This window comes from Microtus oregoni, unplaced genomic scaffold, assembly GCF_018167655.1.
Source record: "Microtus oregoni isolate MIOR12 unplaced genomic scaffold, Mior012 000000F_ref0000247, whole genome shotgun sequence".
Classification (NCBI taxonomy): Eukaryota; Metazoa; Chordata; class Mammalia; order Rodentia; family Cricetidae; genus Microtus; species Microtus oregoni.
The window spans coordinates 53582788-53597812 of NW_024543059.1; the positions used below are offsets into that span (position 1 = coordinate 53582788).

General features: G+C 40.1%; 1 protein-coding gene across 1 annotated transcript in view; it reads left to right on the forward strand.

Moving 5' to 3' along the window:
• Positions 1 to 15025, forward strand: part of Msh4 (mutS homolog 4) — a 43583-nt gene that overhangs the window by 18380 nt on the left and 10178 nt on the right. The window contains exons 11-15 of the mRNA XM_041658360.1: positions 276 to 412; positions 1975 to 2078; positions 2906 to 3030; positions 5120 to 5320; positions 13976 to 14094. Coding sequence (XP_041514294.1) covers positions 276 to 412; positions 1975 to 2078; positions 2906 to 3030; positions 5120 to 5320; positions 13976 to 14094 — 686 coding nt within the window. The remainder of the gene's footprint in view (positions 1 to 275; positions 413 to 1974; positions 2079 to 2905; positions 3031 to 5119; positions 5321 to 13975; positions 14095 to 15025) is intronic.

Genomic DNA, 15025 nt, shown 5'->3' on the forward strand with positions numbered 1-15025 from the left:
TTCTAGACAGGGTTTCTCTGTGTAACAGCCTCACTGGCCTGGAACTCACAGACATCTACCTGGCTCTGGCTCCCAAGTGCTGGGATTAAAGGTGTGCGCCATTCATGCCCAGCCAGAGAATATCTTCTTAAAGGATACTTACCTACATCTTTTGGACATTGAAATATTTTTACTCTTTAAAAAAACTAAAGAGTTTTCTGTTTGCATATAAAATAGTAAGTTAAAAAGCCTATGGCTCCACAGAAAATGCTTGTTTTTCCTGTTCCTGTTCCTAGGAATGATATCACAGCTTGCAGAGAAGTACGGCCTTCCATTACGGACCAGCTTCAGCTCTGCTCGGGGCTTTTTCATCCAGATGACTACAGACTGTGCTGCGCTCTCGAGTGACCAGCTTCCCTCAGAGTTTATTAAGGTTAACTTGGAGTATAAGGAAATGGCTGTGTAGGCGAAATTTTCCTGTTCCACACTCTATCTCAAACACACTGAGGCTTATATTAATTATAAATGTCTGGCTAGCTCATTTGGTAGAACTTGAGACTCTTAATCTCAGGGTTGTGTGTTTGAATCTCATGTTGGGCACCATTTGTAGGTAGAAGTTTCTGTCCATCAAGCCACTCCCAAGTAACCAACATGGAGACTTAATATTAATTGTGAATGCTCAGCCAATAGCTCAGGTTTGCTAGTGACTAGCTCTTACAACTTAACACATTTCTATTCAAATATCTATGTGCTTCTCCGAGGCACATGACTTTTACCTCATCTTATGACTCTTCTGACGCTGCCCTTGCTCGTTTCATTATTCTCAGTTTGGCTTTTCCACCTAACTTCCTGCCTGGCTATTGGCCAATCAGCTTTTCATTAAACCAGTCTGAGTGTACAAGAGGATTATTCTACAGCGTGGGTGTTCCTGATTTTATGGAAGTGCATTGGTAGACTTTCCAGCACTTCGTGAGTTTAGCTTCTGACTGTTTGGTATCCGGCGTCTCTGATGTGCTGATTGAGTAGCCACGCCAGCAAAATGACAGTCTTGAGGGGACAACCAAAGGTCGCAAAGGCAAATTAAGAAACAAAGTCTACATCTGTTTTTGACAAACGAATTTAGAAAACTAATGAACTGTCTTTTGTTTAAAAAATTTTAACTTCATTGTTTTATGTGTGTGTGCACTTGGAGGTCAGAGGACATTGTGGGAATCAATCCTCTCCTTCCACCGTGTGGGTCCCAGGGATTGAACTCAGGTATCCAAACTTGGCCATAGGCTCTTTACCAACTGAACCATCTCATCTACCTTTGTTTTACATAGTTTTCCAGATGCGTTTTCATATTAAAGGTTTGCAAATTTCTGCAGAAGGAAATATATTTGTTTAGTGTTTTTAAGCCTGAGAATTGTGCCTTTTCCCGTGTACATATCCACTCCTACTAGAGCCATTTTGGAGCAGTATTGTCATTTTTAATGCTCTGGGTTTTTGTTTTGTTTTCTTCTGCTTAGTGTTCAGATGTGTTTATGTGTACACATGTCCCCGTTCATAGACAGATACATGTATACACAAACAGTGCATACAAACACTGTCTTACTGGCAGGGAGGTTTGGATGAGGTAGTTGTGGAGCTGGAGACGGAGGTTCAGTTAGAGGACAAGGACTGAGGAAGTCAGAGACCAAAAGAGGGGCACAGAGGGTCCTCCCTGTTGGTCATGCATGGTACCTGCGACTGAGATGTAGTATTCCAACCTTTCTGCAAGGCCATTGCAAAACTTACCAACCAATTATACTGCAGAGATTGGGTAAATAATACTTCACTTTATCCTTGATGTAATCTTTTATTTTTCACAGATATTATTTAGAACTTTTTTTGTGACATTTTATCTCAGAAATTAAAGTGGTTAACCCAAAAACCTATTTTTCTGTCCTATAAACTGTGTGTTTTATCTCATATGCATGTACACATATCTTGATATTTGCTTTTAACTTCCTGCAGATTTCTAAAATGAAAAACTCGTACAGCTTTACATCAGCAGATTTAATTAAAATGAATGAAAGATGCCAAGAGTCTTTGCGAGAAATCTATCACATGACTTACATGTAAGAGCATTTGGTACTTGAATACTGAATTAAATTCATTTAATTTAATTTAAATTCAATTTAATTAATTGACTCTTTGTCTGATTAAAGACAGTTCATTTTCGAGTGTTAGGAAAGGTCTGCCATTATGTTGAGAAAGAGCGAGCCTCCTGGAAAGCTTGAGGGGACGTGGGGAAGATGGCTTCCTTCCCAGTCCTTCTGCCTGCGCGTGCACTGAGGCATGGAGCTCCCGCATGGGCTTGTTGTGGCCTTAGTTCAGCTCCTTCCGTTCCTGTGGTCTTGGCTTCTCACACTCTGGTGTTTCTAAGGCAACATCATAATGGGCCCGACTCTGTCTTCTCATGAAACAGTGGCTTTGCAGACAGGAGAGAGACATTTGGGATTGGTGGGCTGAGTCAGAGGTGAAAGGTTAGGCTTTCAAAACAGCTTCAAATCTGGGACTTCAGGTACTATTAATGTAATGTATATTTTGAGTACATATTCATCCGTGAAAGGGAAAAACGTCCCTTGAGTGTGTTATATTAAAGCCCTGCTCATGAAACCCTGAACAGTGACATGACTTGAGCACGGCCGCATCTGTGTGTGTGTCTGCCTTGTCTCTGCCCCCCAAGTGCTGGGATTAAAGGTGTGCACCACCACTGCCTGGCCGTAGGTGTGATCTTAAGCCGAAACATCGATACCCTTATTTTATCTAAAACGAGCCAACCAAGGAATAGACTTTTTGTGTAGTGTACAACTCATCTGTGAATATTACTCTCCTCACTAGATTAAATCCTGTGTCTTCTTTTGAAAAGCATCATCATGTCTTGTCCAACATGTGTTTTCAGGGTAGTGTGCAAGCTGCTTAGTGAGATTTATGAGTACATTCATTGCTTGTACAAGCTCTCTGACACTGTGTCCATGCTGGATATGCTGCTGTCTTTTGCTCACGCCTGTACTCTTTCTGACTATGGTGAGTCACTTTCTTTGGAAAGAAAAATGAGACAACACTGAAACGTGTGTCTTACGCAATTTTATATAAGAGTGGTGAATATTTTACTTTTATTACTTGAAATATTTTCCTATCTGTGACACTAAGTAACACACAGAATGGAGATGTTTTTAGGGGCTGGCTAGATGGCTCAGTGACGAGGGTGAACTGCACCCATCCTGCTTGTAACTCTAACTCCAAGGCTGACACCTTCTGGCCACCACAGGTACTGTGCTCACATGAACATAACCCAAACACAGGCCCACAAGCACATAATCACAATTAAAATCTTCAAAACATTTTTAAAAAGTTAAATTCAAATAATATCCATTAAAAATTGTCAAGTCAAAAAGAACAAATCTGAGGAATGTTTAAAGGTTTCCCAATAAGAAAAACTCTGAGCTGTCTCCTTGGTGACGTGGCTGTGGTCCAGAAGTTCTCTGAATACTCAAGGACGCGGTATCCTGAATGCTAACAGACAGTCTCCGTGTGTGAGTTCTTTCTCGGCTCTGGGGCTCACCTGTAGACTAAGGCTAGGAGCTGTGCTGTGTACTTTCATCTCCCAAGTCTGTACAGAGTCTTCATACAGACGTGCAGTCATTTCCAGTGTCAGGCCAGCACTTGAGCGGAGCTACAGTTTATCAGTTGTTATCACACACCAGCATGCAAACATCTAGAACTAGTGTGTGGAAATTATGGCTGAATAACTGCACGTGCAACGACATGAAAATAATTAGCAACAACATTTCTGATTTGTTACACTGATTAATTTTTAAAGATTAATTTTGTTTTATTTGTATGTATGAGTGTCTAAATGTATGTGTGTGCACCCTGTGTGTGCAATGCCCTTGGAGGCAAGGAGAGAGGATCAGGTGCCCTGCAACTGACGTTACAATTGATGTGAGTCCCCTTGTGGTGATGGCTACTGAACCCAGATCTCCTGCAAAACTGGAAAGTGCCTGAGCCATCTCTTCAGCATCATGACAGTAATTTGTTTTCAAGGGACGTGTCTTACAAAATATTGTCTTATTTATATATTTCTAAACTTAAATATTAATAAATAATACCAGATGATAATAATAATAAATAGTTATAACAATAATCAACATTTACTTTTTCACTGCTATCTTATAGACTGAAATATTTCCTTTTATATCTTCTTTAGCGTTTTTGGGGTGGGGTTGTCCTTGTGGGAACCAGGTCTCAGGTTGAGTTAGTAAGAGCTGATGAGCGTTATCTTCATGACTGCTCTGCCTTACATGTGCACCAGATGCCCATGCGCAGTGCTGGCTTGGAATGCCGGATGCTGCACACGGTCAGCGGGCACTCCACCAGCGGAGCCGTGCCCCCAGCCCAGGCTTCGCTACTTTAATAATCATTTATTAATTAGTAAGCAACTTTTTTTGCTCTATTTTATTTTGAGAAATATCCAAATTCTAAAATTGCAGTTGTTTTTAAAGACCTTTAATTTTTTGTGATGAATGTTTTGAAGTTTATGCTTACGGTCCATTTCTTGGCGTGCAGTACTTTTGTTCCCTCTTCAGTTAGTGTCCATAGAGGTCTTTCTGTGAACCAATAAATAGATCTTTAGTATCCGGTTTTCTCCTTTTCAAAAACAAAGATTTTCAGGCATATTTTTCAAAGGGTGTGGACAGCAAATTGCTTGTATTTGGCTTCACTCTTTAATTACACCTCGCTGTGAACTTGTAAGTTTGCTAGAGAAACAGTGATCCTGGTGCACTAAGCAAACTTTCCATCTATAGGACTCGCTGGTTATTTTGAAGATATTACCCATGGCCATATGGTTCTTTTTAAAAATCTTGACAAATGGAAAATTCTATAAGTGTTTTGGAGCCCAGGGCACTGAAAAGAATCTACATTCTAGAGTTCTCTGGGCATAAGTAGAAATAATGAGTATACCCACTACAGTTAAAGATTTAAGAGTATGTTAGGATAAAATAGTTAACTTATTGTCTCAAATCGGCTTCATGAAATCACTAAGGTCAGCTGATATGTATGTGCCACAAGTATAAGTATACTCAGCTTTTAAAATCCTTTTTTTTTTCTTCAGTCCGACCAGAGTTTACTGACACTTTAGCGATCAAACAAGGATGGCATCCCATTCTTGAAAAAATATCTGCAGAGAAACCTGTCGCAAACAATACGTATATTACAGAAGGGAGTAATGTTCTGATCATAACTGGACCGAATATGAGCGGAAAATCCACATATTTAAAACAGATTGCTCTTTGTCAGATCATGGCCCAGATTGGTAAGTTACCCTTTTACTTTATGGTCACCAGTTGTGGTGGTTTGTGCAAGAATGAACCCATCGGCTCATATATGGTTGTAAACCTAGCCTTTAACAGCTTGAGCCATCTCTCCAGCTCTAGGCACGCGTGCACACACACACACGAATGTGTGATCTCCAGTTGGTGGTGCTGTTTAGGAAGAATTAGGAAATGTGGCTTTTGAAGGAGGAGTGTCACTCGGGGGTGATCTTTGGGGCTTCAAAAGCCAATGCCCTTTCCCAGTAATGTAAGGGTTGGACATACTCCAGCACCATGCCTGTCTATTGCCATGCTCCTTACCATGATGCTCATAGACTCACCCTCTGGAACTGGAAGCCCCTGTAAATGCTTTCTTCTATAAACTTCCTTGATCTTGGCGTTTTTCGTGGCAATAGAAAAGGAACAAAGACACTAAATCCTGAGTAGCTGGTGTCTTTAGTGACCAAGTGAACTTTTCTAAACATTATAGCATTGGGCATAGAAATTTTCCCCTTAACTTGAAGGATACCAACAACAATTAGGAGGGAGGGGGAGACTGTCTGTCTCTCAAATATTTGCCACTGCTCCAAGCATTGTTACGGGTGTCTCAGGTACAGGCCTAACATAGCTCCTATCTGTAATAACTGGCTTCCCTGAGAACTGACCTCGGACATAAGAAGCCAGGCATGGTAGCTCACACCCATATCCCAGCACCTTGGAGGTGAGAGGCAGGGAGATCAGAGGGCATGTGCATTCTCACTTACAGATTTAGCCTGAAGCCCACCTGGGCTATAAGAGAACTTGCCTTAAAGAATTAAAAGAGAGAGTGGGAAGAGAAAGCAGGGTGGGGGACTCACTCTGCTATATTCAAACATGGCTTTGCATGATTTGTATTCACTAGGCCTGATTCGACTCTTGTATGTATTACAGCATTGGGCATAGAAATTGCCCCCTTAACTTGAAGGATACAGAATGATCTAGTCTTCTTGATGCTAGTTGTTCAACTGTCCTAAGGTGTAAGATGGAATCTCAGAGTTATTTTGATTTCCATATCCCTGATGGCTAAGGATGTTGAGCATTTCTTCAAGTCTTTCTCAGCCATTTGAATTTCCTTTGTTGAGAATTCTGCTTAGATCTGTACCCCATTTTTTTTTTTCTGAGACAGGGTTTCTCTGTAGTTTTAGTGCCTGTCCTGGAACTCCCTCTGTTGACCAGGCTGACCTCTGTCTCTAATAACTGGCTTCCCTGAGAACTGACCATCTGTCTCTGCCTCCCAAGTGCTGGGATTAAAGGCGTGTGCCACCACTGCCAAGCTGTACCCCCATTTTTAAAATAGTTTTTTTGTCTTTGTTTTATTTTTAAAGACTGGTTATCTATTATGTATACAGTGTTCTACCTGTGTGTATGCCTGCACACTAGAAGAGGGCACCAAATATCATTACAGGTGTTTGTGAGCCACCATGTGGTTGCTGGGAATTGAACTCAGGACCTGTGGAAGAGAAGCCAGTGCTCTTAACCTCTGAGCCATCTCTCCAGCCCCTGTACTCCATTTTTAATAGAAAGTTTTTGTTGATGTCTAGTTTCTTGAGTTCTTTATATATTTCTGATATATCTCCTCTGTCAGATACAGGTTTGGTAAAAAACTTCACATTCTGTAGACTGCCATTTTGTCCTATTGGTGGTGTCCTTTTCCGTACAGCTTTTCAGTTCCACTTATTAATTGTTGATCGTAGTGTGTGCATTGTTGGTGTTCTGTTCAGGAAGTTGTCTTCCGTGCCACTGCATACAAGGCTATTCCCAGCTTCTTTTCTTTCAGGCTCAGTGTTATCTGGCTTTATATTGAGGTCTTTGATCCATCTGGACCTACATTTTGTGATACATATGGATCTGTTTGCATTCTGCTACATGCTGGCATTCAGTGAGACCAGCACCATTTGTTGAAGATGCTGTCTTTTCTCCATTGTATGTTTCTGGCTTCTTTATAAAAAATAATAAGGTGTTCATGCGTGTGTAGATTTATGTCTGGGTCTTTGATTTGATTCCATTGATCAATGTATCTATTTTTATGCCAGTACCAGGTGGTTTTTATTACTACAACTCTGTAGTACAGCTTGAAATCATGAATGGTGCTATCCCCTGGAGTTCTTTTATTGTATAGAATTATTTTAGCCATCCTGGGTTTTTTGTTGTTGTTCTTTGTTTTTTCATAGAAAGTTGAATATTGTTCTTTCAAGGTCTGTAAAGGATTGTGCTAGAATTTTATGTGAGATTTCATTGAATCTGTAGATTGCTTTTCATAAGATAGCTATTTTTACTGTTAATCATATTGATCTGTGAGCATGGGAGATCTTTCCACTTTCTGATATCTTTTTCAATTTCTCTGTTCAACGACTTGAAGTTTTTATCGTACACAGGTCTCTCATGTGCTTGGTTAGAGTTAACCCAATATGGTTTATGTTATTTGTGGCTATTTTGAAGGGTATTGTTTCTCTGATTTCTTTTTCAGACCATTTGCCATTTGTATATAGGAGGGCTGCTGATTTTTTTGAGTTAATTTTGTATCCAGCCACTTTGCTAAAGTGTTTATCATTGTAGTGATTCCCTAGGAGAAATTTTGGAATATATATATATATATATATATATTATGCAAATACTGATATTTTGAATTTTTCTTTTCCAATTTGTATCCCCTTGCTCTCCTTTAGTTGTCTTATTGCTTTAGTGAAAACTTCAAATACTATATTGAATAGATATGGAAAGAGTGAGCAGCCTTGTCTTGTCCATTTAATTTGATGTTGGCTGTCAGCTTGCTGTATATTGCCTTTATTATGTTTAGGCTTGTCCCTTGTATCCTGATTGTTCCAACACTCTTTATCATGAAGGGGTATTGAATTTTGTCAAAGGCTTTTTTTTTTAAGCATCTAATGAGATGATCAAGTGGTTTTTTTTTCAGCTTGTTTATATAGTACATTACATTGACAGATTTTTTTCATATGTTGAACCATCCCTGCCTTTCTGGGATGAAGCCTACTTGGTCATGGTGGATGATCTTTTTGATGCATTCTTGCATTCAGTTTGCAAGTATTCTATTGAGTATTTTTGTTTTGTTTTGTTTTCGTTTTTGTTTTTTGAGACAGGGTTTCTCTGTAGCTTTGGAGCCTGTCTTGGAACTAGCTCTTATAGACCAGGCTGGCCTCAAACTCACAGAGATCTGCCTGCCTCTGTCTCCCGAGTGGTGGGATTAAAGGCATTCGCTACCATTGCCCAGCTTTTATTGAGTATTTTGCTTTAATGAACGAGGAAAATTGGTCTATAATTTCATTTTTTTTTTTTTTTTGGTTTTTTGAGACAGGGTTTCTCTGTAGCTTTGGAGCCTGTCCTGGAACTAGCTCTTGTAGACCAGGCTGGCCTCAAACTCACAACGATCGGCCTGTCTCTGCCTCCCGAGTGCTGGTATTAAAGGCGTGCGCCACCACCGCCCAGCTGTAATTCCATTTTTTGTTGAGTCTTTTGTGTGGTTTGTGTAACAGGGTGACTGTGGCCTCATAACATGAATTTGGCAATGTTCCTTCTGTTCCTATTTTGTGGAATAATTTGAAAAGTGTTGGTATTAGCTCTTCTTTGAAAGTCTTGTAGAAGTCTGTGCTAAAACTGTCAGAACCTTGGCTTTTTTTTTTTGTTTGGGAGACTTTTAATGACTGCTTCTATTTCATATATATTATAGGTGTATTTAAATTGTTTTTCTGATCTTGATTTAACTTTGGTAGGTGGTATATATTGATGAAATTGTCTATTTCATTTTAGATTTCCAATTTTTTTGGAGTACAGGTCTTTGAAGTATGATCTAATGATTCTTTTGATTTCCTCCGTATCCATTGTTAGGACCTTTTTGTTTCTGATTTTGTTAATTTGGATATTCTCTCTCTTCCTTTTAGTTAGTTTGGATAAGGGTTTGTCTATTTTGTTGATTTTTCTCAAAGAACTAACTCTTTGTTTCATTGATTCTTTGTATGGTTTTCTTTGTTTCTATTTTATTTATTTCAGCCCTCCGTTTGATTATTTCCTGTCGTCTACTCCCTGGTGAGTCTGCTTTTTGTTCTAGAGATTCCAGGTGTGCTGTCCAGTCCTTAGTGTGAGCTTTCTCACTTTCTTTATATATACACTTGTGCTGTGAACTTTCATTGTGTCCCATAAGTTTGTGTAGGTTGTACATTCATGTTCATTTTCAGTGAGTTCTAGGAAGTCTTTAATTTCTTTCTTATTTCTGCCTTGACTGAGTAGTCATTCAGTAGGGAATTGTCCAGTTTCCATGAGTTTGTAGGCTTTCTGCTGTTTCTATAGTTGCTGATATCCAGCTTAAATCCATGGTGGTCTGATAGGTTACAGAGGGTTATTTCAGTTTTCTTGTATCTGTTGAGACTTGCTTTGTGACTAATTATGTGGTTAATTTTGGAGAATGTTCCATGAGGTACTGAGAAGGTATATTCTTTTGTCTTTGGGTGAAATGTTTTATAGATATATTATGTCCATTTGATTCATAATGTCTGTTACCTCCATTGTTTCTCTGTTTAGTTTTGTCTTGATGATCTGTCAGTTGGTGAGATTCGGGTATTGAAGTCCCCCACTAATAATGTGTAAGGTTTGATGTGTGATTTAAGCTTCAGTAATATGTTTTTACAAATGTGTGTGCCCTTGCTTTGGGGGCATAGATGTTAATTAAGAATTGAAATGTCATCTTGGTGGATTTTTCCTTTGATGAGGATGAAATGGTCCTCCGTCTCTTATGGTTAATTTTGGTTTGAAGTCTGTTAGTTAGACATTAGAATAGCTGCATCAGCTTTCTTTTTAGGTCCATCTGCTTGGAAAATCTTTTTCCAACCCTTTACTGTGAGGTAATGACTATCTTTGATGTTGAGGTGTGTTTGTAGTATACAACAGAAGGGTACATCCTGTTTTCGTATCCATTTGGTTAGCATGTGTCTTTTTATTGGGGAATTGAGTCCATTGATATTGAGAAATATTAATAACCAATCATTGTTAATTCCTGTCATTTTGTTGTTGTTATTGATGGTGGTGGTGGTGGTAATGGTTGTTGTTGTTGTGTGTGTGTCCTTTCTTTGAATTTTGCTGGTGTGAGATTATTTATTCCTGTGTTTTTGTGGGTGTAGTTAACCTCCTTGGGTTGGAGTTTTCCTTCTAGTACCTTCTGTAGGGCTGGATTTGTGGATAGGTGTTTTTAAATTTGACTTTGTCGTGAAATATCATGTTTTCTCTAACTATGGTGATTAAAAGTTTTGCTGGATATAGTAATCTGGGCTGGCTTCTTGGTCTCTTAGGGTATGCAAGTTGTCTGTCCAGGCCCTTCTGGCTTTTAGTGTCTCTGTTGAGAAGTTGGGTGTAATTCTCATAGGCCTGCCTTTATATGTTGCTTGGCCTTTTCCCTTGCAGCTTTTAATATTCTTTCTTTCTTCTGTATCCTTAGTGTTTTGATTATTATGTAATGTGGGGACTTTGTTTTCTGATTCAACCTTTTTAGTGTTCTATAAGCTTATTATACCGTATAGGCCTGTCCTTTAGGTTAGGAAATTTTTCTTCTATGATTTTGTTAAATATATTTTCTGGATTTTTGAGCATGAATTCTTCTCCTTTCATTCCTATTATTTTTAGGTTTGGTCTTTTCATAGTGCCCCAGATTTCCTGACTGTTTTGTGTCAGGAGTTTTTTAGATTTAGCATTTTCTTTGACTGATGGGTCTATTTCTTCTGTTATATCTTCAACACCTGAGAGTCTCTCTTTCTCTCTTGTATTCTGTGAGATTCTCTCTTCCTCTCTTGTATTCTGTTGGTGATGCTTGAGTCTAAAGTCCCTGTTTGCATATCCAGATTTTCCATTTCCATATTTTCTTAGTTTATGGGGTTTTTTTATTGTTTCTGTTTTGATTTTCAGGTCTTGAATATTTTCCTTTACCTGTTTGTTTTTTCTTGGGGATTTATTGATTTCCTCCAATTTTTTGGCTGTCTTTTCCTCAATTTCTTTAAGAGATTTTTTTCCCCCATTTCCTCTTTAAAGACCTCTGTCATCTTCACAGAGTTGTTTTCCTGTGTTTCCACTGCTTTGAAATATTCAGGCTTTGCTGTTGTAGGATAGCTGGGCTCTAATGGTGCCGTATTGCCCTGACTGTTTTTGATTTTATTCTTACACTGGCGTCTAGGTGGTTTGGGGTGATTATAGGTCTAGGTGCTGATTTCTGAATTTATGTTTGTTGAATAGATATTTTGTTCCTTGGTTTCTGTTTCCTCTTTGATCTTCTGGTCTTTGCAGCCTGGATTTCTGTCTGGTGACATGGTCTCTGATCTAATAGGGAGTTTCTGTCCAAGTTGAAGGGTGGCTTTCTGGTAGCTGGCTTGACCTTTGGTGCAGCAGGGGGTCTCCATTCTTTTTACTGGTGTGCCCTGCACGGGGTGGGGGGTGCTGTCCCTGGGGAGATTGATGAAGTTGGAGGGCATGGGCAGTGGAATAGATCTCTGGGAACAGAATCTAGGGGTTGGGCAATTCAATTGGCAGGCAGATCACTCACCTGTTCTGTCTGGTGTGGCCAGCACTCAAGCAGCAGAAATCCGACACAGAGTAGGTCTTTGGATATTTGCTCATCGTCTGAATAGTGAAGGTCGGGGTAGAAATGCTGGCTGCAGTCATCCACCATCAGGTCTTGGCTGTAAGCCACCGTACCTGTTCCAGAGACTAATCCTGAGTTCACTGTGCTGGGCACTTTGTTCTGCCCTGTGTTTATCACCCTAAAGCACGTCTTCTTCATGTGACTGATACTCATCATGTATAACGAGCATTGTGGTGAGTGAACTAAAGCTCTGGGAGTTCTTTGTCAAGGATCTTAGCCTCTGAGAGGCAGTGCCCTCTTTGACACCCAGGCAGTATGATTCCAGGTCCTCCCCTAAGCTAGAACCTTTATTTTTATTTTTTAATTTATTTATTTATTAAAGATTTCTGTCTCTTCCCAGCCGCCGCCTCCCATTTCCCTCCCCCTCCCCCAATCAAGTCCCCCTCCCTTGTCAGCCCAAAGAGCGATCAGGGTTCCCTGCCCTGTGGGAAGTCCAAGGACCACCCACCTCCATCCAGGTCTAGTAAGGTGAGCATCCAAACTGCCTAGGCTCCCACAAAGCCAGTACGTGCAGTAGGATCAAAAACCCATTGCCATTGTTAAGCTAGAACCTTTTATAGAAGACAGAAACATAGCAAGTCACTCCTTCTTCTTGGAGGAGTAGTTTGTATTTAGTTTTGTGACTTCTGGTCAAATTGTAGCTCTAGCACCTCACTGTTTACTTTCAGCACTATTTATTGTATGGCTGTAAAGTATTAGAACCTGCTTTAGTTTTGTATCCCTGCTGTGTGTGTGCTCTATGGATGATGTGTGTGTTCCATGCATGTATGTGTGTGTTCCATATGCCCACATGGGAAAGCTAGAGAATGGGGGATGTTGGACGTCACCCTCTATCATGTGTGTGCTCCATGGATGATGTATGTGTTCCATGCATGTATGTGTTCAGGTCCACACGCCCACATGGGAAAGCTAGAGGATGGGGGATGTTGGACGTCACCCTCTATCATGCTTTGCTTCTTTGTCTTGAAATAAGGCCTCTCACTGAACCAGAGTTCACTGTTTTGACTTGGCTGTCTTTCTCCCTAGTGCTGGGGTTACAGGCATTGGCTTTCCCGGCTTTGTACATGGGTGCAGGGCATTCACATTCAGGTTTCCATACATGTGCTCCTACCTTCTGATCTCTCCAGCTCCTACTCTCTGCCTTTGAGCTAGTTTAAAAATGCAGTAGTGTGGGAGAGCTACGTCCTCAGAGCTCTGAGACCCTGACTCCCACACCCCTTGCTGTGGGCCACTCAGCCACTCAGAGGTGAGGGTGGGAAATGCCCCATGAGAAGAGAGCAGGCTGCTGGCGCTGTTAGCTTCCTTCCCCTGTGGTCCTCATTCCTCAGCCAGGCCTCTTCTCCATCCTTCTTCTGCCCTAGAACCTGCACTAACCTTGCTTGCTTTCCTCCCATTACACCATTTTAGCTGCACAGGGCTCTGTGAGATACATTTTTCATCCTGATGTGCTTATTTTATCTTATGTTAGGATGATTTTCATGTCACATTATGTTAAAGGGTTGGTAACATAACTCATGTTTTTGGTTATATGTTTTATTTTCCTGCTTTGACACATTTCTTCATGTTTGCACAGGCACATTATTTGTATCTAACAGTGTTTTTTTTTAAATCACTTTGACCTTCATACACATTTCCTTCAGATTTCTTTTATGAGCTTCACATGCATACCTTCAAAGTTTCTCGTTTGCATGTTGTTTTTCAGTTATTTCTATGACCTAATCATTTATGAAGCTTAAAGTGATCTCTTTCTGATGTAGCTGAGCATCAGATCAAATACTGTCTATCCAATTTGGGTTTCTAATAACTTTGTACGACAGGTCCATTTCCTGTCTGAGAAAGGGGGTTTAAGTGCCAGCTTGTGCTCTGTGATTCCACCTACATCACTCTGCCCAGCACATGGTCCCACCTCAGAGGTAAAGCACAGTGTTGGTAGTGTCTGGTTTCCTAAAACACTTCCGTTACTCTGCCTTTTATTTCGCAGGCTCGTATGTTCCAGCAGAATATGCCTCCTTTAGGATTGCTGAGCAGATCTTTACGAGAATCAGCACTGATGATGATATTGAAACAAATTCATCAACATTTATGAAAGAAATGAAAGAGGTAGCTGAACAAAACTCCCCCTGTATTAAAAGCATTTTAAGTATCCTGGCATCTAGAGTAGCTGGTGCACTTTAGATCCCGAGAGCCAGAGGGCAGTCAAAGACAGCTTCCCGGTGTGCCAGTGTTGGCAGAGAGTACAGCTCTAGAGTGCTAATGTGGGTTTACATGTTTCTGTGTGGAACAGCTGACTTTTCAGAAGGCCGTGGCTGCTTTACATGGAAGTGACTGCTCTTCTTTGGCTGGGTTTTACTATTAAATACCATTGTGTTAGAAGACTTAGATTCCTTGTCTTTGCTTTGTAAACAGGGAGAATGAGAATGCTCATTTCCCATCAAAGTCTGTCCCCTTCTGTTCCTGATATGAGCAAACACCAGCTCTGTTTGAGGCTAAGGGAAGTAAGCAGAGTTCTGAGGACATCTGCGTTTGGTATCTGCATGTGTTATAGAAAATGGGTAAATAAACATATCATTGTGTAGCATGTATAGGATGCATGTGTGGATTCTAGCAATAGTCTATGTAATGAAGGTAATATGTTTTATTTTATTTTTAATTTATTTTTGAGAAAGGGTTTCACTATATATTGCCATCCCAGACTGGTCACAAACTCACGGAGATCCACTTGCCTCTGCCTTTCCAAGTGCTGTCATCATAGCTATGTGCCACTGTCCAGGAAGTGTGTCTCTTGACTAGATCCCTTGTTCCATAAAAAGCTACTACGCTATAATATGACGAAGTGGAATTCTGTATTTTAGAAAGAGGATGATATTCTCCAGAAAGATTTCTATCAATTTAAGTTTTATTGTTTGTTGGTCATGGATTTAAATTATTTAAATCAGTGTATTTTTCTTAGTACTTGTTCTGTTTTTAGCAAATCTAAGTAAGTTTTGGAGTAAATAAGTTTTGAATTGGTTTTCAACATTTTATGGTAGTG